Source organism: Astyanax mexicanus, chromosome 1 (genome assembly GCF_023375975.1).
Source record: "Astyanax mexicanus isolate ESR-SI-001 chromosome 1, AstMex3_surface, whole genome shotgun sequence".
Classification (NCBI taxonomy): domain Eukaryota; kingdom Metazoa; phylum Chordata; class Actinopteri; order Characiformes; family Acestrorhamphidae; genus Astyanax; species Astyanax mexicanus.
In genome coordinates, this window is record NC_064408.1 from 96,394,877 (window position 1) to 96,420,485 (window position 25,609).

The 25,609-nt window shown below is 38.6% G+C and overlaps 2 protein-coding genes across 4 annotated transcripts in view; one reads left to right on the forward strand and one right to left on the reverse strand.

Annotated features, from left to right (window-relative positions):
* Positions 1–1,431: 1,431 nt before the first annotated feature.
* Positions 1,432–5,512, forward strand: gtf3ab (general transcription factor IIIA, b). 2 transcript variants are annotated; one of them, XM_049486195.1, is made up of 9 exons: positions 1,432–1,669; positions 1,857–1,984; positions 2,077–2,173; positions 3,391–3,479; positions 3,547–3,620; positions 3,709–3,792; positions 4,824–5,056; positions 5,148–5,201; positions 5,288–5,512. In XM_049486195.1, exons 1-9 carry the CDS (start codon positions 1,553–1,555, stop codon positions 5,405–5,407), a joined length of 996 nt encoding a protein of 331 aa, XP_049342152.1. In that variant the 5' UTR covers positions 1,432–1,552; the 3' UTR covers positions 5,408–5,512. The 2 variants fall into 2 exon arrangements, with proteins under 2 accessions (XP_049342152.1, XP_007249059.2); XM_007248997.3 differs by having other exon boundaries at positions 1,434–1,669; positions 1,890–1,984.
* A 1,155-nt stretch (positions 5,513–6,667) lies between these two features.
* The window catches only part of lnx2a (ligand of numb-protein X 2a), a 30,265-nt gene continuing 11,323 nt past the window's right edge, over positions 6,668–25,609 (reverse strand). For both annotated transcript variants that reach the window (XM_007248995.4, XM_049486193.1), the window contains 9 exons: positions 22,875–23,098; positions 21,560–21,697; positions 20,948–21,147; positions 19,280–19,657; positions 17,321–17,488; positions 16,036–16,213; positions 13,267–13,492; positions 8,475–8,633; positions 6,668–7,197 (listed from right to left, as the gene is read on the reverse strand). In XM_007248995.4, coding sequence (XP_007249057.2) covers positions 7,062–7,197; positions 8,475–8,633; positions 13,267–13,492; positions 16,036–16,213; positions 17,321–17,488; positions 19,280–19,657; positions 20,948–21,147; positions 21,560–21,697; positions 22,875–23,098 — 1,807 coding nt within the window. In that variant the 3' untranslated portion in view covers positions 6,668–7,061. The remainder of the gene's footprint in view (positions 7,198–8,474; positions 8,634–13,266; positions 13,493–16,035; positions 16,214–17,320; positions 17,489–19,279; positions 19,658–20,947; positions 21,148–21,559; positions 21,698–22,874; positions 23,099–25,609) is intronic.

Here is a 25,609-nt window from a genome sequence, read left to right on the forward strand (position 1 = left end):
TGTGTCAAAATTTAAGGAGTAGAAAAATAATTACTCCAGTGAAGTAGAGATTATCAAAAGTTTTACCTAAATAAGTACTATAAGTACTTAAACAAGTATTTACTTAAATACTTGATACCTCTGTCCACATACCAAGAGTTATAAAAAAACTCTACTATTAAAATGTACATTAATATTTGATATCTCACCATAATTGTTTGGCCATGCTGGAAATAGCATTTACATCCACATTTGGCACATCCTGCTTCTATTTTGGTTCTGACTTTAGAGGGTTTTCATGGGGTACTTCCTTATAGGAAGTCATTCCTCTTGACCACTGTCTTCCTCCTCTTTTCAGGATCGAGCTATTACATGTTTGGGTTTAAGAAGACAAGGGATAATCAAGGAGGATTCTGTTTAGGGACAAGTGACCTTACAGAGGTGGCTTTCCTGAATCTTACATACACTTTTGTTTTATTTTTTGTTTTGCCGTGCTGTCTGTTTAGTTGTAAACTATCTATATGGTCATTGCTCTTAATACATCTATCATCTGGAAAATCAAATAAAGATATTAGTTTACAATATAACAACTGACATTATTTGAACACAGTATTAGTGTCAAAGTTGACTATTTTACGGTCAGTTGGGTTGTCACATGATGCAAATGAGTAGGTATTTTCTTCTGATAAAATATTGTAAAATGTCTGAAATTATTTACACACATTCACAATTTTGTATGGAAAAATGTTGTTAACAAAAAATAGCTGAGGCAGGGTTGCCAGGTCCAACAAAAATATCCAATCCAAAGTCAGTCTAAAACCCTCCCTTCAGTAGAGTAAACTAGCCCAAAATATATGTCTGTCACATGCTTGAAGCAAATGGCAAAACAACGATGAGTGTACGACTTAGAATTGCTTAGTATTGCTATTTATCATAAAGTCACTTTTAAAGTTTCTGTTTTGCACTTTCATTTTTCAAACATGTGTGAAAATATTATGACAAAATAGAAACAAAATTAAATCTCTTCATTTGCAATTTGTCACTTAAGCACAGGTCATATGTGACAAAAAATAATAATAAAAGGCTTTTTATCATTTAATTTTATTACCATACGGGTATTTTCCAGTCAACTCTAAAATGAAAAAGCTAATTAGTTAATAAAAATAAAAGCTTCACTTTGGCCTTGCCTTTTCGTGATAATATACATAATAAATGTCAAAAATGCAATGGTAATGTTTTTATTTATTAGCTCTTGCAATGGGTTACCTCTTATAGTTATGTTCTCCTGGTTCTTATTGTTGTAATCAAGGAACACTGATTTTAGTCTGGACTTCTACACGTTTTCGAACAAGCTCAATATGGCGTGAAAACCGCGAATCTGGCAACTCTGAGTGCTCTCCCCCGCTGTTGTGCTGATGGTACGATCCATTGACTACATAAGGTATCCACCTCAATCAGACCTTCCGTAGGATTAACAATCTGGCCTACCTGCTAACAGACACTTGACTATAAGATTACAACTGACTTAAACTGTCTTTATCTAAAAAAGGACGTATATAATCAGCCCAGTACCATGGGTGAACGACTGAAAGACCCCAATAAGAGCTTTGCATGTCTTTACTCTGACTGCAAGGCTTCTTTCTCCAAGTCCTGGAAACTGGAGGCTCATTACTGCAAACACACTGGAGTGGTGAGTGAGACAGGACTGAGGGGTCGAGAGACTGTATAGCATATTTAATTAATATATTCTGAATGTGTTCTTTATTTTATTTTAACTCTAGAAGTGACTTCTGCCTTTAAAAAAGGAATTGGTATTAAAATGTTTCCCTTATCCTCACAGAAACCCTGCCCTATAATAATAACATATATGATCTCAGGTTCATCATGGTTGTCTCCATGTCCCTCTCCAGAGGCCGTTTGCTTGTGACAGCTGTACTAAGAGCTTCTGTACCCGGTATCAGCTCACCCGCCATCAGCTGAGCCACAGAGGAGAGACCCCTCACCTGTGAGTACCGCAGGATCTTCTTTACTGGCTCCTCCGCCTGCAGCTCTCCTCCTCACTGCTCTTCTGTTTCTCTGTGTTTCTGAATCGTGTAGGTGTTCAGTGGACGGCTGCGCCGAGGCCTTCTCCACCATCGGCAGGCTGAAGAACCACGTCTCGCGCGCGCACGAGAAAGAGCAAAAGCGCTATGTGGCAAGTAGTCCTGATATGCGTTCAGGGTCTCTCCCCATTATAGAAATGATGCACTATATAGTGTGTAACCAGTCTCAACAGTACATTCAATTCTCTGTATAATTATAAATACCCTGCTAAAAGTTCAAGTTCAAGCCCAACCAGTCATTCAGAAAAGCATACTCTGCTGGTTGGCAAGCATATGAGATGTTACAAAACTTTATATTAAGGGTACGTTAATTAAGAGTACTTGACTGACTGACCGTCTTAATTGAATATATATATTGATACTAGTGAAGACCTTATTTATCACAATTTCTCAATTTATTAATAATTAAGACATTCCTAAACCATGTAGTTTGCGTATTACAGTAACAATAAACTGTTTGTGATGTTTTTTTCCCCTCTTTTGGATGACCAGCTGTTCTTGAGCAGGATTTTTTTTAGCAGGATAAACACCCAAAATGCATTGCAAAATGTATTATACAGATTTTTTTAGATTCAATAGCTGTTTTGAATGGTTTATTCATTAACCCATCCACTATTCACAATACAGCATTAACTATATAGTGAACTGGCCTAGAGTACAACCAAATCATCTTTGTGCCACTCTAAAGACTTCTTACACAACACTGCATTGCATTATGGTATACGCTGGAAATTCTAGCGTACATAGTCTGTACACCACATTTTGTGATGCATTATGGGTGTTTGTTAGTGAATTTTATATAGGGAATAAAATGTACTATCTTATGATTTTGAAGAGCACTACAAAATGACAAAATAGTTTTATATTTCTGCAATAGGGAGATTACTAACGCAGCTAATGTTTACAAGAAATTGTATTTCACCATATGTAGTGCATTATTTGTTATAGGTATTTTTATATAGATTCTGAATGCAGTGCTAGTGTTGTAATGCATTATGGGTACTAACTGTTAATCCCTTATACACATGTTTAAAGTAGTACTATGCAAATTAAAAGTACACAGTAATCAATAGTATGAAATTCTGTTTTCTTGCCAATACGGCAATAATGGTAAAACAAAGCACGGGCGTGTTTGAGACTACCAAATTTTCCAAAATGTAAATGCTAATGGGCTAAAGCATTTTAACAGGCATTTTAACAAGTATTCACTACAGTTGTAATGTTCTGCACTTACTGTAGTTATTTGACATGCCCTTTATTAACAGTGTTAATTCATTTACTTTGTATTTTGCCTTTTTTTTTTTAATAGTGCAACTATGAAGGGTGTGGCAAGGAGTTCTGCAAGAAAAGGCAACTGAAGACCCACCATTGTGAACATACAAACGAGCTTCCTTATGAGTAAGTATGAGCTGCTGTGTTGTCTGTTATCCATTACAATTTTTGTTTTGCTCACATGTACTTTCAGATGCAAATTTGAGGGCTGTGGGAAGAAGTATGCTGCCTCCAAAGCTCTGAAAAAGCATGAAAAAATGCACAACGGTAATTTGTCACGCCATTTAAAACGTTTGGCCATATTACTGGCGTTTAATTCACTTTGTCTTTTCCCATACCAACCATAAATGCATAGGTTATCCATGTGCTGAAGAGGGCTGTCTCTTCAAGGGAAAGACTTGGACCGAATATCAGGCCCACAGGAAAGCAGAGCACAGAGGTAGGCTTCCATAGTGTAAGGCTGTGCCATTATGGTTTAGTTTGATATTTTGTAGTTTTCCCCAACCTGCATTTATTGGAAGCTGGTATTTGTATTGAAAGCTTCAATTATAATCAGTCTCCAAAGTAATGTTGCCTAGCTAAAACTGGAGGACTGATAACTTTGAGGCAAAAGGCTGCCTAAATCTTAGGTCTGTTTGGTTTCCATCCAAAATTTCTATACCAAGTATAGAATCCACAGAGCTGGGATTTCTGACATTAGGTCAAGTCTTGGAATAGATTAGCCTTAATCTGGGTCTAGAGAAGTTGACTTCAATGGTTAATTGGAAGAGAGTTAAGGTGTTTAGCCTAGTCAATACAAAAAATGACTGTTGGCTACATTTGTCTCTGTGTAAAAGCCTACTCACAATTTCTGACTGCAAGAAGGGATATTGTTGGTTTAAAAATATATAAATAAAAAATATCCATACAATATCAATAGGCCTTAAGTAGTTCTGGACGGTATGACCAAAAATTTATATCACAGTATTTTTCAAGATCATGTTATTTTTCAAGATTCTGGTGGTTTTACTGTATTACGGTATTTTTATTATTTAATTGTTTTTTTTTTGTTTGTTTTTTTTGTACGACTGGGCTTTAATATAGGCTTGTGACTTTACTGTTAGGAGTACATATATAAAACACTAAGGGCTTAAATTATTATTGGGTGTACTTTACATAATTACACAATATATAAATTCACATTTTATTACCAAAAAAAGAATGTAAACAAACCTTAAAAAGAGATGCACCAACAACTTTAACACGGTATTTAGGCTCCATAGAGCTAAGCTGGCTGTGCTGTTCTATGTATGGGGTATGAAAAATACATACTGGTTCTAATTTCCCCTATGATATACCATATGAACCGGTAAACCAACCAGCATTAGCCTTAAGACTAAATTTAGTATTTAAATTTAGTAGCTTCTTACACCAGACATGTTTGCTTTTCAATCAAAAGCTCAACCACCTGCCTTACCTCTTTGTTTGCAGAGATCTTGCAGTGTGGAGACTGCAAGAAAGTCTTCTATGTCGCCTGGTTCCTGCTGAAGCATAAACAATTTGTTCACTCTGGTGAACGCCGTGTATTTAAATGCACCAAGGAGGGGTGTGAGAAAACCTACACCACCAACTTCAATCTACAAAACCATATTCTCTCTTTCCATGAGGGCAAGCGCCCTTTTATTTGCTCTCATGCTGGATGTGGCAAAGCATTTGCCATGGAAGTGAGTGGGTGTTTTTCAGTTTTTCTATTTGCTAAAGTGACTTCTGATTTGTATAGTCTCTAGATATCTGAAGTTTTCTCCTAACTTTCAGAAAAGTCTCAAGCGACATGGTGTGGCTCATGATCCTAACAAGAAAAAAATGCAGGTAAATATCTTGGAAAAACAAGTGAAAGGATTAAATTGAGAAGTTGATAACTTTGAATTTATTTTTTTATTTATTTGACCCCCCAGAAGACCAAGCGGAAGAACGTTCCATCAAAGGCTAAAGCTTCAGATGCATCTGCATTGTCAGCACGTTTGAAGAATGTCTCTTTAAACAAAGCTGCATCTCAGAATAATCCATCCCCATGACTGCCCACAGGACCAGCAATCAAAATGTCCCATTTAGTATTGAATTTTCAGTTTCTGTATTGATTTCAGTTTAACCCCATGCTAATAAACCCACACTTTACTGCACCTGTGGTGGCTGTTTGAGTTTCAATGTCTGATACTTAATGTGATCATGGTTTTACTGACATTAAGCCAAACTTAAACCTCTGATACACTGTACATTGCCAGTGGGTCTAAGTGGCCTTATTGACTCTTTTGTTTTTGCACCTATGCATGTTTTCTTTGGATCAAATCAGAAGTTTGAAAATGTGGGATACATTTACATTTGGGGGAAATTTCATGTGCACAACAAACTCTGAATATGCTCTCTGCTTATTGGTAGCAAGAAAGTAAACACGGGAAGGTCCTGTGTGTGAGACTATTTCTGTGAAATTTTTATAGATGGCTTTTAGCTGTAGTAATTTGGGTAATATACCAGATTAAAAGATTTGGCCACAATTGTCCAGTTCCAGAGCTAGAGACTGGGCCAAGAAATAAAGCCCACTTATTGTTCACACATGCCTAAACAAATTGTGATTTTTAACTGGTTAAAAAGGTGCAGATGTAAAAACACTAATACCCTTGGGTCCCCATGTGTGGAAATGAAATATGACCAAAGTTTGGATATTAACTTGTTCAAGCTTTCTGCCAAGATGAAGTGTATAAACAGGGTTTAACTATCCTACACTATGTATCCGTTGTAAAGCTACATTTTAAGTCTATTGCTGCAGCTATTAAACATCAATATTTAATGAGTTTGCAAACATTTCCCTGTTAAAACAATATACACATTTACCTTATTGTGCCTCTTACAGGTTTCATCCAAACTACACACTATATGATGTAAAACAAATAGTGACACTTAGAAATTAGTACGTGTGGTTTGGGATACAGCACAGCAGAAAGGTGGAACTGGACTGAACTGACATTTTTGTTTTTTGTAGAATCATGATCGTTTGAGTGAAAAGGTGCTGAGACAAAAGTCTCAAGGATTTTAACATGTTAAAAGGGTATCACTAATTTGTATATAAAGTTAGTCTAAATGAAGCTTGTAATTATGTTTTTCTTTAAATAGCGTGTTTGTGATAGAAACCCCAGAAGCAGGCCTATTCCAGACTAGCTAATGACTTGAATCACTCAAGTGTGTGATTTAGGCCTGCGGTTCTACACCATGCTAAACGCTTTGACCGAAACATCAGCCGCCCCCACACAGTCACAGTCTAAACAGAGTCTTATCTCGTGTTTTCTGTGGGAAAGAATTATTTATTAAACACTGTACACATACACATTTAAACACATGCACGCGCCCACACACTCTCTTGCACTCACTCATACATACGCGCACAACATATAGAGATAACATATATCTATATACTGTATAAAACCCCCGGCAGGGCGGACCGTTGGCCTGCGCAGTGGTGGAAAGGCCTTAAGGCTGCTCTCCGGAGGGGTGTGGCCTCATATGGGCGTGGCAGGGTTTTCTAAGGCCTGGTTTATTCAGCATCGAGTGAAGCATTCAAGTTCCAAACTCACATTGACAGTATGGCGCCTCCGTGGCGGAGAAGAGGGGATGGACTGACGGACACAGGACGGATCAAACGCTTAGATGAGAAGTTAATCTCAGGGAGTGTGATGGCTACGCCAGGCTGCCCGGCCAGGAGACCACGGTGAGCGCCAGCCGGCTGCGCTGCTCCTTCAGCATAGGCACCAGCGCAGAGTGACTCATGCCCGCTGTGGACAAACCATTCACCGCCACAATCATGTCACCACACCTGAAGCCAGAGACGAGAACATGACTCAGTATCACGAGACAGGATTAAACTTTTCTTCAGTGTTTGTTTAACAGAAAGAGTGGGAGGTTCAACCAATATTAAAATGATCAGTGCAGATTCAGAAGGATTTAAATCACTAACCACTAATCAACAGATTAGTATGTAAACAGACTGAAGTAGTACCTGCTTTTGGTCCACTTCCTGTGATCCCCTAGCTTACATATAGGGGAACTGTGACTGCTATAGAACATATGTCTTGTTTTTTGCCATTAAAGTATTTTTTATTCTTTTAATTACAGTTTTTTATGCATATGCCACAGAATTCACACCCATTATTTGAACCTTCCTCGTGGCATCTAAAACAGAGCAACTTATTATCAAAATATTACTAGTTTGCTGTGACAGTTACAGCCACAATACTGCCGGTTAGTTTACCACACTGTGACGCCACTAAGACTGTCAATGTAAACAATGAGAATAATCCACTCACGTAAGATAACCTAAGTAGTTATTATTTAAAATACAATAGATGTAAATTTTAGTGTAGTAACTGTTTCTAGCGACAACTCACTGATAAATGTGCTTTGGTTATGACATCACAGTCCTTATGAACTCAAAATGGGCTGCTTTTACAACTAGGTTTCCTCACATGGCCTAGGTATTAATAATTTTGTTCTTGGTTATGATGTCACAACCATGAATTTAGAATGGGATGCAGTGTTCTTCAGTCCTGGTCCTGACACCCTCCTGCCCGGCATATTTTTGAGGATTACCTGCTCTTACACATGCCATGCAACTCTGAAAGGGCTTGTTAATGAGCTGAATAATTGACTCAGATGTATTGGGAGAATGGGACGCCATACATTCAAAGGACAGGGGGCACCAGGACTAGGATTGAAGAACCCCGGACAAGGTAATTAATGTGTTCTTGCTTATGATACCCCACCATTAGGAACCCAGAATGGGCAGCTTTTGCAGATTAATTACCTTATATGGACCTGAGGTTAAGGGTTTTTTCCAGACCTAGGTGCGCTTTCCTTGCGGGTTTGGTGTGTCTAAAGCCTTTTCCTAAAGAAAAGTACTGCACAATTGATGCAAGGTTCGGAAAAAGATCTTGTGTGTAAAAAACAACGATAGTGAGCTAATCCCCCAAACGAGGCCAGAATCAGTCCTGGAGGACTCATTTATTCAGGAAAATACCATGAATGTGTTGTTGGTTGATTGTGATGGTGTTGTTGATTGTGATGTTGTTGTAAACTGTTACTGAGTTTACTCACTTTAGCCGGCCGTCGTAGTAGGCGGGCGTTCCTAACACGATGGTTTTGATGAAGAACGCCTGATTGCTGTGATTCTCCTCGTAACCCCCAACGATGCTGAAGCCCCAGCTGCCAGGGTGACTTCGTCGCAGGATGATCTCGTGGCTGCTGTGCAGGTAGCTGCGTCACACACAGAGAAAGAGATGAGGAATTAGCGGACGACTAAAAAAGACAATATAGAATCAGTGGTAGATATCTGGGTCAAAATATTGGTTTAAAAGCAGGAAATGATAGTCAGGTTCACAGATGGACATAGAAGAAAGGACAGCTGCAGGTTGGGAGAAGGAGGAGGAGGAAGAGGGAGAGAAGGAGAGGGGAGAGGGGGAAGATTGGATGGAGAGGGGTTGGCACAACAACAAGAGAAGGGAAGGAGACAGAAGGACAGAGAGGAGAGGGGGATGGCGGAAGAGGGGGGAAAGAGAGTGAATGAGAGACGGAGGAGACGGCACTGAATGCCCTCTGTGTTCTAGCATCAGTCTGAGAGAGAGACAGAGAGAGAGAGAGAGGGGAGAAAATGAAAGAAGAAATGAAAAAATAAATATGAAGAAGAAAACATGAATAGAAATATGAAGGAGCAATAGAGAGAAGAAGGGAGATGAAGGAGAGGTAATATATATATATATATATATATATAAAGGATTATATGTGTGTGTACTGAGAGAGATGAAGCAAAAGTCCAGGGGAAAAGAGTAAAAAAGATAAATGAGACACTTAAAGAGAAGAAAAAGAAAATAAAGAAAAAGGGATGGGGAAAATTAGGACAGGTTGAGAGTAGTGCTGGACGATATGGCCAAAATTCATATCACGATATATTCCTTAATTTCGGTCGATACGATATAATTCCGATATCGATATTAATACTTAGAAGGCCTCAGAAAACTGCTAAGAATCCCTGCAATGGAAATATGTACCTACTAGGGGTGGGCGATATGGCCCTAAAATAATATCACAATATTTCATGGTATTATCGCGATAACGATACTCTTGGCGATATGACAAAAAAAAAAAAAAAATTTATTATTGTATACGATATGATATTGCACACCTTTAAGATATTAAAAAAAAACAATAATTTCAGCAGATTTATAACAGAAGTCAATATTTGAGAATTACATGATACTAATAATAATAATGCACTCCAAATATCTCCATATATCCAGTATTAAAGTAAAATAAATGACACTTTACAGATATAATCTGTCTCTAGTAAATATTTAATAGGAAATTAGAAATGTGTGAGTTTTTCCTTTTGCTTAAAACAGCAAAAAAAATAGTACCCTGATGTGATAATTAGGGATGAGTGATGTGGCACGATATTTCAGAGTATAATATCGTGATATATGATATGGCACACCCCTAGTACCTACTACTGTCTACTTAATTTAAGTCTTTGAAACCTCCTTTCACGAAAACATTATAATACTTAAGAAATAAACAATAGTCAAGATAAATCAATGCTCAATTTTATTTGCATATAGCAAAATAAAAACATGACATCCCTATCAAACATAAGCCAATATAACTATTACCAATAAAAAATAACTTAAAATTAGGATAGAAGCAGAGCTTCTTAGTCTTTTGTAAACAAATTTAACAGATCAAAACAAAAGTGTTCCAACTAGGATAAAGAACACAAGAAGCCTTTATACACATAAAAGCAACAAGATTTCCCCGTCAAATAAACAAACCTATAGGCTTTATCAACTATAAATAACTTAGTTACAATATAAGCTACAAAAGTGCTTCAGCCAAAATACAACTCTTTATGAACATAAAAGGAACATGATATCCCCGTCAAATAAACAAACCTAAAGGATTCATAAACTTTAAATAACTTAAATAACTTACAACATAAGCTATAAAAGTGCTTCAGCCAGTATAAGGAAAATATTGTATGTAGTGGAACTGATTGAGGTGGTGGAACAGATTAGATGTTTTAACGTTACCGCTGCTGGTCGGCTCCACTCTCCGGCACAATTTGCAGCAAACTGAAGTTTAGCAGACCTTCGAGAGTCGAACCAAATCCTCACCACTGAATTAGACCTCCCTCCTTCAATTAATCACTTGTGGAAGCGGCAGGGGCATTCATTTTGCATCAAAAATGTCCCGCGCTGGGAGCCAAGAGGACCCGCGGCTGACAAAGAGGACCCGCAACTGACCGCTGACCGAGCGGACCCGTAGGCGGACCGAGCGGACCCGTGGGCGGACCCGAGGCTAGGCTAGGCTCGGTTCCGTTCCGTTCCACTCCAGCGCGGAACATTTCAGATGCAAACCGAGCCTACCTTAACCTTGGATCCGCTCGTGCCGGCTCCGTTTGGCTCCAGCGCGAGGCATTTTAGATGCGTAGCGGACCCGAGCCTAGCCTAGCCTAGCCAAATCTAGCCTAGCCTAGCCTATCTGGCTACGTGCCTATGTGATTACGTCATCACGCACAGAGATAGTCCAGCTACGGAAGCTGATTGTGTTCAGCTGTGCGGCGAGCTGACGCCAGTAAATCGCATGTCCGTGACAGATCTGTAAATAATACATATCGATATACCACAAAAATATATCACCGTTATTGAAACATTTCTTATCGCGATAAATACCGATATCGAATTATTGTCCAGGCCTAGTTGAGAGAAAAAGTTAAAACAGGAACATAAAGATGAATGAAAGAAGGGGAGACAGCAGCATGGAACAAGATGAAGAGATAAAAGGGACAAAAAGATGATGGAATTGTATATAGAGAGAAAGAGTGAGATGACAGAAAAGAAGTGAGAGGTAGAGGACGTGTTAGAAGTGTGAAAACGAGGAAAAGAAATAGGAAAGAAATAAAAAATTAGAGAGAGGGAAAAATAAACCGGGGAAAATAAGCATGTGGGGAAAAAAAGAGTGAGAGAGAGGGAGCGGTAATGAGAGAGTAAAAAATGACAGAAAAAAATGCTATGAAGGAGAGATCAGAGAAGGAGAGAGAGAGATTGTGATTCCACATCAGGTCACTTTCAATGAAGCATCAGCCTCCATCAGAAAGCGGTAATCCGCCCTCAGGCCTGATCAGAACTGAATAAATCTGCTGAACGCTTAAGCACAGACTTTATACACACGTCTCCTCGCGTTCTCTTAATCAGAATAGCTCCGCTTCCTCCAGCCTTTAAAGAGGATGAGGCTCAGATAAGGACATGTGAAATAAGTAGGTGAACTTAAAACCTGGCACTCACGGCTCTCTCTGGGCCACACTGCTTCCACTGTTATTTGGATCGCTGCTCACCAAGGTGAGGTGGCTATTTTCAAGCATCCCAGCGGAGCAATTGTTACCGGTCCAAAAAAAGAAACGCACAGTTCAGAAAGTACATCCTATTAAAGAGCTGTCTCTCAGCCACCAATCAGGGCCTGTGATTCTGCTTTGAGGAGCAGAAGAGCTAAATGCAGCATCTTCATCTTCCCATCGCGTTCCTCCAGCACCTCCCGCATTGTTGAACACAAATTCATTAACCCAAATACAGAGCAGCCCATATATCGTCTGTGTCTAAGCTCTACTTGTGTAGTTGTGTACGGCAGCTACATGCCTAATGTAGCTAACAAACAACAGAAATTGGAAGCTCAACTCTATGAGCTCTATACTGCCTTATAGTCCACCTCGGACGTTCACACCTTTGTGACCTTTGTTTTTTTGGTTGTGACTTTTTTTTTGGTCGGGCAGTGTACAATTCCTGCAAACAGAACTAACAAAAAGCTGTGCCCGAAAAATCTCTGTGCGGAGAGCCATGTATCCATAACACTTCACCCTACATCTTATTTCCATACAGGAATTGGGACACCCTAACCCTCTGACTAAACATATAGAAAAACGATAGGGCTAAGTGGTGAGATTGGTCAAATGTTCTCTGGTGCTATTTCTAAACAAAACAGATAAGTGGTTCAAAATTTTCTCACATTTTCTCCCCAATAAAATCTGGCTACGTGCCTATGTGATTACGTCATCACGCACAGAGATAGTCCAGCTACGGAAGCAAAGCCAAGAGCAAAGCCAACTGTGCTCTCTCAGGACTCTGGCAGCTAATGGCAAACTACATAAACAGGATTTGAACCAGCGATCTCCTGATTAAGGTATGTCAAGCACTTTTTAACAGTTACACTTAATAAGAGTGTCTGCTAAATGACATAAATTAATAAATTAAAAAAAATTGAGATTACCGAAAGTAAATAGAGGCACATGTTTGATGTTTAAAGCTATGCTCATATTACAAGCCTTACTGCTATGTCTGAAAAGATCCTAACTGATTCTGCATGAAGTGCAAAATGCTGAATGGAGATGGTAATGTGAGTGATAAATAAATAAAAATGTAATATTTATAAATAAATATTAAATACATTTTTACATATTATCTTAAAATAATCACTTTATTTTTTAAATAAACATTACTACGCTCCTTACCATCTCTTTATTTTGACACAGGAAGTTGTTATTCTGAGAAGTTGAGTCAAAATGTTGCAAGAGAAGCAGTAAAAAACAGTCATTTTTGTCCTCTACCCGGTGGGAAAGCGCTTTAACAGATCTGGGACAGGTCAAGAGAGAAACTGGGTTTGTGCCACTTAAAGCCTATACTGTTAAATGCAGACATTAGCATGACTTTCCACAGTGCTGAGGTATATGCTTCCATTACGTGTTAGCTGTATTAGCCTTATAGCGCTAATTCAACATATTTGATGTTTAATGTTTGATTTTTCTCTATTATTTTAAGATGTGGTACTGACAGGGTATAATTCTTACCTGGGGAGGCCAAGCCACATGACCCAAGATGGAGACCAGCTGGCGTCATAGTCACTCTCGTGGTGGGGGAGCAGCCCCTCATCGTGGCCTGGTTCGTCCACCGTGCTGACCTCCAGCGCTCTAAGCTGGACGGAGCTGGAGGCAGCACTGGACTTGAGGGTGCCCACTGCTTCACTGTGGCTCAGGCAGGTCAGGTCTTGACCGTTAATGCTTAGCAGCACGTCCCCTGAGTGGAGAAAAAATAGGGCTAATTAGTCAAGATTAAATTGTCTTTACTGTGCAGTGTGCAGACTGTGCACACTGCTCCACAGCTCAATGCTGAGGACTTTATATCACTCTAACGGTGCCAAAAATGTATGTGTGGCACATGTATGTTAGCAATTGGTGCATCTTAAAGTAGTGAAAGGCACAGTTTACAGTTTAAAAGCCCAGAAGCCCAGACAGCTAACCTAACAGGTCACAACACAAAAGCTTATTTACATATGTATTTAAGACTTTAGTCTTAAAGGCACAGAAAGATTGAAAAATAGTCAAACAGTATCAGTGTTTATGCACACTTAATCTGGAAACATGTTAGCTAGTTTGGCCCCACTCCTGGTGAGGTGTTCACGGTTTTATTTTAGAGATATAAACACAGTGTCTCTACTGTTGGGTTTAGAATTATAGTTCATTTATGCTGAAATACTACCACTCCATACCTCCCACTCTCTATCTCTCTCTCTCTCTCTCTCTCTCTCTCACACACACACACACACACACACACACACTCAGCCCTCATCTGTTATTATTAGTGGATTCTGTCTATGTTTTGTATGACACTTACCAGTGGACACTCATAAGTGATTGACCCCACCACTATAAATATAATTACATTAATATGTATTTTGAGAAGCATCAAATGACATGTTTTATATTATAATGCAGTAGCATCTTCTTAAAGATATTTAAAAATATATATATCTGCAAGAATATCAGTATTGCAAAAACACCTGAAATATTGTGATATACTGTGATATACCAGGAGCATTTAAAATCCTTTAATTTTCCCAAAAATCATCAGGGCGCCTTATAATCGGGTCCGCCTTTGGTACCTGTTAGGTTGTAAAAAGCAGTAAAGCCACTCTGCTGAAGTGGAGTGTTATACAGGTGTTTCAGTTTAGTTCTCCAGCAGTATTAGCATTAGCCGCTAACCGTGTGAAGTGCTAGCTTTTTGGCCTCCAGAGGTGAGTATTATTGACCTGTAGCCTGCTGCTAAACCCTGGAGCAGCATTAGCATTAGCCACTTACCACAGCGCTAGATCTTTTGCTGTTCAAAGATGAGTATATCAGACTGTAGCCTGCATGTTTACCATGTTAAAACAAGCTACGTGGGATGGACAGCTAGCGGAACATTCAGGGTTCCTCAGTGTAGTGCTCTTGAGCGGCACTGACCACTAATGCTAATGCTCCAACTTTAGTGAAAAGCTGAAAATAAACAGTTTTTAGGATACAAAATTTGTGTAGATTAACATCCAGCACTTGTTTGACTTGTCTGACTTGTATGAAATGTTTTTGTTTTTTTTATTACCATTTTGTTTACTTAGTTTAGCTTTACAGGTCTCACCCGCTGAATTAGAAGTAAAATTACTAGTTACTAATTAAAAATTAAAAATGACTAATTGCTAGTTACTAGTGTCGCATAAAATGCGCTATATAATCCGGTGCACCTTATGTATGAAAACAGACCAGAAAATAGACGTTTATTGATGATGCGCCATACAATACGGTGCGCCATATAGTGCGTAAAAAGCTGTAATTTTAGGGCAATATCATCCACCCCTACTTGAAGCCATGTTAAACCATGTTGCACTGTTCACTAACATGGATCCAGAGTGGTGATGTACTAGATGAACTACCATCTTCCAGAGAGCAAACAGTTCCACTGCTCCTCAGCTCAATGCTAGGGGCTTTATATCTAATGGTGCCAATAATTCACATAATGACTAATTTTCTAATTTATAATTCACTAATTTATAATTTGTACATAAACTACACCTACACATTACATCTCCAGGAACATTTTACACATCCCGTTCTAAATCTATAGCATTAATACAGCATGGAGTAGCTCCTTTGTAGCTCTAACAGCATGTCTGGAGCTGTGTAGCTGTTGAATCAGCAGAATGGTAGAGACTTTAGTGCACGATGCTGGATCTCTGGATCTCTTCATTATCTGTGCACTTGATGACCCCGCTCTGTAATTGTGTGTGGTCTGACACTTTGTGACTGAGTTGCTGTGGTTCCTAAACACTAGGTTTTTTGTAATAGCACTCCCATCTGATCATGGAATGATCACATATATGTAAAGACCAAATATATGTAAAGACAGACTGCATGACTAAGAGCTGAATATTATTATTATTATTCAGGGACTGAATGAAAAAGCTGCATTTAGTGGTTTAGAGGTGTGTCCCAATAATTTTGTCCATATAATGGAAAAACACAGAAAAAAAAAATAATACCTGGAGCTCAGAGAAAAGTATATTGTGTGTACCTGCCAAATGGAACATAGCAGTTTATCTAAATTAAATTACCTAAAACGAATACAGAACATTAAAAAATTACAACAATCTCATAAAGAGAAATCATGTTTTCACTACTGCAACATTATTTTTTTGTAGTATTACCATTGTAAACTTACCTTGTTCTAAACTACAGGTCTACAGTGTAATGATGAACACAAGTGACAGGATAAGCAGTCTAAGAAAGAATGATGATGGCATCACTAACCTCGTTTGATTCTTCCGTCCCGTGACAAACAGCCATGCGGCTGGACGCTGGTCACGAATATCGGCAGCTCCCCGCTCTTACTGCCCCGTCCTCCGGCCACAGTCATCCCCAGCGACTCGTGGGGCTCTTTCTTCACAGTGATGTGTTTCTCTTTGCAGGTCACACACTGAGAGAGGTCCTGACAAACACAGAAACAATTACAATGTAAGGAGAGGGAAATCCTTTTCCTTAAGTGGCATTGATCCTGACTGCAATAGGCTTTCGGAATGTTATTCCTGTTATCCCTGGAGTGTCAGCACTGCTGTTCCACAAAGTCGATCACTGCATTGATCCATCCAATAGGAGTAATTAAAACTGTGGGCGTGAAGGAAAACTGGAGGTGAACCAATAGCTCCTGTAATACTGGGTGCTCTAAGTTAGTCTGTTTGAGACCTACAATGATAAGTCATCAAAATCAATGACATGAAAAATATGTTGAAATGGGTTTTTAATGTTGATGCATCGGTTTCCTTACAAAACATGCTCTATAATGTTCTGACAGGCTGCAGTACACCATGGAACATATAGGGAGCAGTGTAGCTTCTACTGTTTTGTTGCAATATTGACTCAGCAAAGAAAGACCTCCAAAATAAAGTATTACATTAATTTACTGATTATTGATTAGTCAATAGGGTAAATAATTACAGAAATGACCAGAGACTGCAGCCCATGACCATTTCTATAATTGATTATAATCTGTTGACTTCTATTCAATCAATCAACTAATCGCACCATTATGTCTGTTGTGTTTAGTCTCACTTAGCCTCACCACAATAATAGCAGCACTATTATTCTAACTACTGTTCATGTGTCCAGCATTTTCTGCCTATCTGGTGCAGCAAAGCAGTTGGAGCCATATCGCCCCCTCAACTTCCTGTAGTGTACTGAAATCTGTCAGAATAACTGTGTTCACCACATATTATGTAGGGCTTTTTTAAATGTGTTAATAGGAGCCTAATGGAGCTGTATCCAGCCATTGGGAGATTTATCGCTAACTACATTTCTTGTAATGCACTGCAATCCATCATAATGATTGTTTAGGCTTCATATACTTTTTAAACAATACATTTCAATGACTTTTTATTACCAGATAATCTTTAAAACACCAGTGAAGACATGGATAAACAATAATATAAACTATAATCAAAATTGATAATAGGCCTAAAATTATGTATAGTGTTATATAGAACATTTATAGTTTTAAATAAATAACCTTTATCCATAATAACATTTTACACACACTCACCCTGTGAGTGGAGGAGCGGCTGAGCTGCAGGCTGGGTGCAGGACTAGGAGCGGCCGTGCGGGGAAGAGGCAAGAAATGTTCATGGCACCAGCTCTCGCGGCCCGTATGTACAGCCATCGTCTGCTTGGCAGGACGACTGATCAGCAGGTTAACCCTCTCTCCACTGGCCTGAGGAGTGACAATGGACAGATAATTACAAAGACAACAATATCAATTAATTACAAAGATTTATTACAAAGACAACAACGTCACTGACTAATGGTAATTTACTTAACACTTAATACTTTAATGCTAACATGCTGTGATGATGGCTGGTGGCCTGTAGCGTGCTCGGCCTTGCTGTGTCCCTACTGCTGTCCCCATGTGCTCAGCACAGCCAGACAAACAGAAGCAGGTCAACCAGTCACAGGCTGCATCCAAACCGCAGGGAGTAATTCTCAAATCAGATTTACTTCCTTTCTTTACCTGATCGGATTTGTGGGCTAAGACAAGCTGTCAGCACGTGATCTTTTGCTGAATTGGTCTTAGCATACATAAACATGGTCCAAATTTCTGCACACAAGGTCATATTAATGAAATGGACTAGTGAAAAGAAACTCTTAGGTTTAGCAAACTAATGTCGTTCAGAACGTCTTAAGCTGCTTTAACATTAAGAAGATTTTTTTTTTTTTTTTTTTCGCCCAGGCCATAAGAGACCTGTATCTGTCATTTGTACAAACACACCTGTGTCCTGAAAAGCCCTGCGTACTTCATGAACTAGTTCAAACCACTGCTGACCTACTGGCTACACAGGATAAGGGATAATGGTGTGTGGAGTAAAGCTGTGATGAAGAAAAAAAAAGACTTTTAACTCTATTTGCGGTCACATACCCGTATATACAGAATATTTATCTTATTTATACATTGGCTTAACGTGACATTTTAAAGTACATATTAAAATCTCGTAATCTGGAAAAAAGGTTTTGTGTTTACATAGAATGAAACCAATCATATCAGTATCACAACAGAAAAAAAAAATATCAGCGCAAATTATCTGGTATAAAAGTGCATTAAAAACGGGTTATACCTGGTGGCTCCAATGCTTGTGTATACAGAATATATCTGAATAGGGCTTATCTAAATAAAAAAAAACAGGTGTAATCTAGGGATGCACCGAATATTTGTCAAATGAAAGTATAAGAAATAAGTGAAAAGACAGAATAATTTACACAGAACATTGATTCATTTATTTTAGGCTATATTGCTACGTTTCCTTCCGATTTTCTTGTGAAGTGAAGGCACTTACTGGATTTCAATACATAAAATGGAACAAAATACCTATATCTATTATTAACTCGGCATGTAATCCAGCTAAGAAAAACAGTTAGCTAGCATCGCAACTAAGCCCCTCCAACCCAATTGAGGCTGGCTGGGCTGTTGTGTCTGTTGCTGTTTTATCCTGGCTGTTAGCAATCATAGGTAAATTGTTCCACCCCAGCAGAGGCTGTTGCTTTGTCTGCATTCTTTACATCAAATAAAAAAGCCTTCTGCAGGGCATGTACCTGCAACTTTATGATGTATCAAAACATCTAGAACATCTGTTGTTGTATCTGCTGGGATGTAAAAAAACACATTTGGACTGTTCAGTTTATGCAATGGTGAAAAAGTGGCAAAATAAATGAAAACGTGTGAAAAAAAGGTGCAGTAATCACCTTTGGCCAAATATTTCATTTTATTTGGTTTCAGTTTCAGCCAAAAAATGTTCATTTTGGTGCATCACTAGTGTAATAGATGCTATTAAAAAAGTTTAAGGGGTAATCTACAACCCATTGAATGTTTACATACACTTACACATTACACTTACATACACAGATTAATATAAGTATGCATAGTTTTTATTATATATAAACTGCTTTAGAAAAGATTTTGCATTACGTTTCATCAAATGGGTCGACTGATAACGACCACTACATACTCTACCTGTATAATCTGTGCAGCTTGTTCAGGCGTTCCGTGTCTTAAGTCGTGTTCGTTGACCGCCAGGACTCTGTCATTGCTGCGCAAACGTCCGTCCTTGGCAGCCAGGCCCCCGTCCAGCAGGTCCAGTACGAACACGCCCGCCTCGTCCGTGCGTCGCACCAGCTTGATGCCGAGCTGTTCTGTGGACTCACGTTTGTGTAGCGTGATGCGCATGCTGGCGGGGCTGCCCTCTGGTGAGGACGGGGTTGGGGCTACAGCAGGGGGCCGGGCGGTACAGCGGCGCTCTCTCAGCACGGTCAGCTGCAGTGTCGCACAGGGCCGACCCAGAGTGGAGCGGGCAAAGCTATGGGGCATGTTACTAATGTCCACGTTATTCACCTACATAACAATAAAAAAGAGAATAGATGTTTTAAACTAGAGCACAAATATTAGATTTCATAACAACAGATATCATTCAGGAACTGGTTGTGTATAAAATCATAATTAAATAAATAAAGTTCCAATTCATTGATGCCAAACTGCCACTAACACAGAATTACTGAAGCCCAACACTTTTGGAGAAGAACAGTAACTACTGATTCTACTAGATTGCCCATAGTGACTGTAAACACATTGAGGGATGGGGATTTTTAACCACGGATGGTAGTAGGATTATATTTTCTCTATAAACTCATGACATGATCAGGGTGTATCATCAGATATTAGGAAACATTTTAAGTTAAAGCACCAACAGCTTGTGTCAGCAAATCTTCAGTATGTTCTTCCCACCATTATTCCCCAGTCCCATTTCCACACCCTGGGTTGCCAGTTATAGAGAATAGCATGCAAACAGTGTGCAACAGCCATGGCAATAGATAAGCTGGCTATTTTTTTACTGACAGGTAATCACTGATCTTCAGTAAGCTTGCTAACTAGCTGGGTATTTTATCCAATATCATTAGCGTAGTAGAGACGTGAATTTTAAACACTGACATGTATATATTCACTTATCAGCTACAGAGTAAGACTCGTGGTGCTTGTCACTGCGTGTCAATCTGGAAATCTGCATAAGCTTTGCATCAGGGGAGGAGTGGGTTGTGCAGAAACCTCTATACAGTGTTTGAAAATTGACTCCTGTAGCAAAACTGACACTTATGCTCGCATTAATTACTAATCGTTCCTTTAATAGGCAGAGACAGAACAGAGAAAACATCTGTGCTATTATATAAATTAATTTTGAAGACAAAGCTGTAAAAATACATCCAAGCGGTGATGTAGTTTAAGGAAGTCTGAGAAGAACACGTACATGGTTGTTCAAAAAGGGAATAAAATCACAGAGGACCCCCAAAAGAAATAATTTATCCCAGGACACCCTGAGAAAATAATCCCATCCGGATAGGGCTTTAGATTCAATTATTTTGAGGAATTAGTGGATTTTCCATTTAAAATAGTTAAAACGGCTCATTATAATAAAGACAGCTACACGCTCCTGATACTAAAGAACAAAACAGCTACAGAATAAGCGAATGTACTGAGTAAGCACTTAAAGAACTGTCATGCTGTTCTATAAATAGATCTGCTGACAAAACAGCAGCATTCAAACACCTCAAACATTTTGTTGGCCAAGTTCTGTTCAAGATGTACAGCCAGTTTATAAAAGGGAAACGGAACTGTAGCGGAAAGCTTTACCTGTAGTATTTGGTCACCAGCCAACAGTCTTCCATCTCGAGCAATAACACCATCCCGGTACACTTCCTGAATTACAATGTTTATGAGGGGGGTTTCATTGCCCCCAACAATACTGATACCCAGTTCTACATAGGGGTTTGAGCGATGGACCTCTATGGTGGTGATTTCACCTTCTGGCAAAGAGGGGAGCTTCACACAACCTAGGAGGCACAGAACACATCTTTAATTACAAGCATCACTTGCTGTACACTATTATGCTAGACAGAACAAGGAACAAGGCCAAACAGCTGATATTCCCTAATCGTATCACAATATTGTTATGTCGACAGCCTGCAATATACAAATAAGCCACTAAACAATCTCCATTGTTTTAATTTCATTGTGTCCTGTGGTAATTCTGACCAATCACAGTTTCAGGAGAGTGTTTTTGTTGTCTTGTTTGTTATGGACAAAATAATGTAGGTCAATCATTAACCACGACACACTGACCCACCGATTTTTAATGTAACGCAAGGCACGCTGTAATGTGGAGCAATATGCCTGAAACAGTAGTATTACGTCAATACCCTGCAGACCTAATATGAAACCGAGTAGGGCACGGTAAAGTCATACCCTCCTCAGCTGATAAAGGCAGAGACTCAACAAAGTCCCATCCAGAGGAGGCGGAGCTTCCTGTCCGGAGCAGGTGGATGCAGGGGTTACTGAGAGGACGCTTCACTCGGGTGGGGACACACTCCAAACCATGGACAACTGATGAAGTAAGACACAGGTCAATTAAACAGACAAACTCACACCCACATTTTATTAGAAATGAGTATGGTTTATCTGTTAGTTTGCTGTTAATTAACTAAAACAAAACTAAAACAAAGACATTTTATTTTGAGGTAAAATAAGAAAAATGTACAATCAGAGTACAACCTTTAGATTAATAACTCTCCAGTTACAACAGGCACGGAGTAATATTCCTTTTTTATTGGAAAATATCTGAGTTTACAAATGATCCACAAACGATTTCTCAAATAAAACACATGAATATTTTTAAGATAAAAATTAAGATGCTCCTATGAATGATCTTAGGTAGCAATTTTTAAAAGATAGAAAATAATCCTTATATAGTCTTAATCATTTGTGGTAGTTTTCTTATGTAGCCTTTACATAACATAGCCTTTTATGCAGCATTTTACAGCTTATCATGAAGGACAATGGATATCATTATGGCAGAAAAACAATGAACTGAGGTGTAACATTGAATATAGAAACAGTATTTTAAGAATAATCCTCATTTTATTCTTGTAAAATTAGACATAATCTAACTGTAATGTTGAGAAAATATTTAGGAATTTTCATACATATTGTAATAACATTTATTGTTCTTTGAATTGTGTGAAAAATTGCGTCATATTATTAACATTATTATTAACATTATAACTTTTCTGAGTATAACATTAATTATAAATTAAGGGTAAGACAAAGCACATCTAAGAAGAAGAAGATGACACTGAAGTTGAAAAACTCCATACACAGACCAAATTGGACCCCTAACAACTCTCCAAAACCTGGTAAACCACCAACATTGTCCAATCAGATAAACAAGCCTAAACCTAAAGATTAAAAATCAAGCTTCCCTCTGCCTTTAGATCTGAAAACATATGCAGGAGTTTGTCGATCCTTCCATTGTGAAGGGACTCTACAGTGGATCTGAAAGGATATGGAGCTGCTGTTTTATCCTATATAAATGTATATACTGTACCTACAGCTAATGGAGGTTCTGGCCTTTTTTTGTGTGTACAGACAGTGGTAGTGGCCTGTTACGTTAATGTAAACTGAAAAGCATGTTCACTTGCATTTAAGCATTTGAAAATCTTTCTGTAACCAGACTTGGACAGGCAGTGCATTATCACACACAGTCATCACTAAGGTGACTCACTGTCCTCCTCTGTGCTCTCTTCAAAGGCAGGGTTGTCCACCCCCGGCTCATCCGTCCACATGGTCATGCCGCTGCAGGCGTTGGAGCCGGCCGGAGGGGACGAGCTGCTCTCCCTCAGCTCTGTTTGCGGTGACTTGGAGGGGTCAGTCACCATCGCTTTGTCATCCAGACACTCCACTCGCGTGGCCTCCAGAACAGCCCTCTGACTCTGAGTCCCAGGACACCTGCACACACACACACATTCAGTTTAATAGGATATAGAGGACACAGGGAAATATGTTCCTACAAACATTCTTCAAATATGTTTTTAAAAAAATGATTTAAAAACCCAGCGTTCTTACTGACAGTATAGTAAGAACTGGCTGACACTCATTTCAGGAACTACAATATAGTGCTCCCCTCTTACGCAATTTACCTTAAAATAGTCTGTGCCAGTAGAGAGTTAGAGAGCACTCTGTGTTCTTATTCAGCACCAGCTGGGAGGATTTACACTTTTCATTTCCTAATAGACACCTGACTCAGTCTCTCAGTCAATTAATGGAACCAATTAATTACTCTGGGGGAGCCGGGGGTGGGCGATACAGCCGGAGTCTACTGTAAAACTGTCCTGGTGCTATATTTACTACAACATGCATTACACAGTTTATTTTTAAACTGAAAAGATGTGTATTATATAGCATGCTTAAGCATGATTAAGATATTGCTTAAATTATTTGAATGAATCTAAAACAACAGATCAATAACAAATGACTGATAGATAATACATAATATGGAATTAGTATCAGTTGAGCAAAGTCCGGGATGTGGTGGCATGTGGTGGAGGGTTTAAAGAACAGCTAGTAGAACAGACACATTAGTGACAGTGATGACAGTGGGAACTGTATACAGCAGTGTTAGGCTTATCATAATTATCAATTTTGTCCGAGAAATAATTGCACTTAACATTGTTATTGTCATTTTAAGATCATTTTAAGCAATGAACTTTTAATTATTAAGAAATTTGACACTAGAATTGGGATATAAAATAACATACAAAATAAAACTGTAACACTTTACATTGATGATCCATTTTAGGCCTCATAGATGGTCACCTGACATTTAACTCATGTTCAACAACATGTCTATTAAATGTAACTGAACACTACAGTAAAATTAAATGATTCTCTATTAAATGTAATCTGAACAATAAAAGCTTAATATTTTAAGTTTAAGTTTAAGGTTAAGGTTAAGACTAGGTTTGGGGTTAGATTTAAGGTTAGGGTTAGATTTTAAGGTTGATTCATGGTTAAGGTTAAGCTAATGGTTAAGGTTAAGTGTAGGGTTAGGTTCTATAGAGAATCATTTACATTTTAGGTTATATTAAATAGACCTAGCATACCATCTATGAGGCATCTATAATGGACCATCCAAATAAAGTGATACTAATAAAACATACAAACATAAATAAAATATATGAAAAAATAAGCCAATGTCTTTTTTAACAGAGTCAAAGTGATGGCTCATCCTGTTCTCTTCTCTTTTTTATTGAGCTCAACAAAATATATTTTTTCTAAGTAAATATTGGTGGTTTCAATAGTTTAAACCCTCTGCTTGTCCCTTACACCAGGTTCTTTCTGTGCCTGTGACTTTTGTACTGCAAAATGTAAATGACCTCTGTTTTGATTGGTTGCACTGCATCATGCCTCATTAGCGTGGCGGTCTGGGCTAAAATGTGCTGAACAAGCTGTCAAGATCAGACTGACATCCTCTGGAACACCAGAAAACATAAATTAGCTGCCCCTTGCTGCAGCCTGACTGGAAGGCTGCAGTCACTTTCAAATAGTCATTTTTGCAGCCTTTGCTGGGACAGAGGTGCAAAAGAACACACACACAGTTTGTCTTGTCCCTGTAGAAATACTGTCTCTGGAGCAGATAAACATGAACCTATATGGCTAAAGCCAGGTGTGGAATAGAGGGGCATAAAGACCTGTGAGGATTATGTCTAATTGTGTTTATTCATATGCTATTTTATGTATGAACTGTGAAAATGTCTTAAAGAACATAAACTTTTTCAGAACCCATTTAGAATCAGTAAGCATTTGAACGGTCACTGATATGTGAAGCACATTAATATTCGTATGTTAGATTCTGCTCAGAATGGTGGTTTCAGACACAAACAAAGAGAGAGTTGAACAGGTTAAAAAGTAAGGATAAGCAAGGAATACAGAATAAGCTGTGCAAGATTCATACACTTCATTCTGACTGTGAATAATAGATGTTTAAACGGTTTGCAATGTAAGTGTTTGAGGCTTTAAATGTAGTTCTTTATGTCATTCCTTAAGCCTCCAGGCCTGTTTCTGCAAATTCCCAGCTCCTTCTTTCTCTGTATGTTGGACAGAGCTCATTATAGTAAATCCTCTGCGATCTCTGGAGACTTGCCTAGACCTTAATAACACAACTTCAACCAGAGGCAATACAAAAATTCTGAAAAAAAAAAAAATTCAATAAGTACAAACATCTTGAATCTAAGCTAATAAATCTGAGACTCTAAAAGGGATGTCTTATAAAATTCTTGACAGATAATTTTACAACCAACAGGAATTTATTACTTAAAGTGATTTTGCTTTTTGATGAGAGACATCTTTCATAGTGAAGGTTTGAGCCCCTATAACCCAACCTTAAATTATACTGTCCATAAGTTATATTGTCCACTTGCAGATGCAGCAAGTTAAGATGCAAAAGATCTTACAAAAACG

Coding starts and splice junctions, on each gene's coding strand:
- gtf3ab (XM_049486195.1), top strand. CDS start 1,553: ATGGGTGAACGACTGAAAGACCCCAATAAGAGCTTTGCATGTCTTTAC. Junction 1,670..1,856: donor ACTGCAAACACACTGGAGTG/GTGAGTGAGACA, acceptor ATATGATCTCAG/GTTCATCATGGTTGTCTCCA. Junction 2,174..3,390: donor AAGAGCAAAAGCGCTATGTG/GCAAGTAGTCCT, acceptor TTTTTTTAATAG/TGCAACTATGAAGGGTGTGG.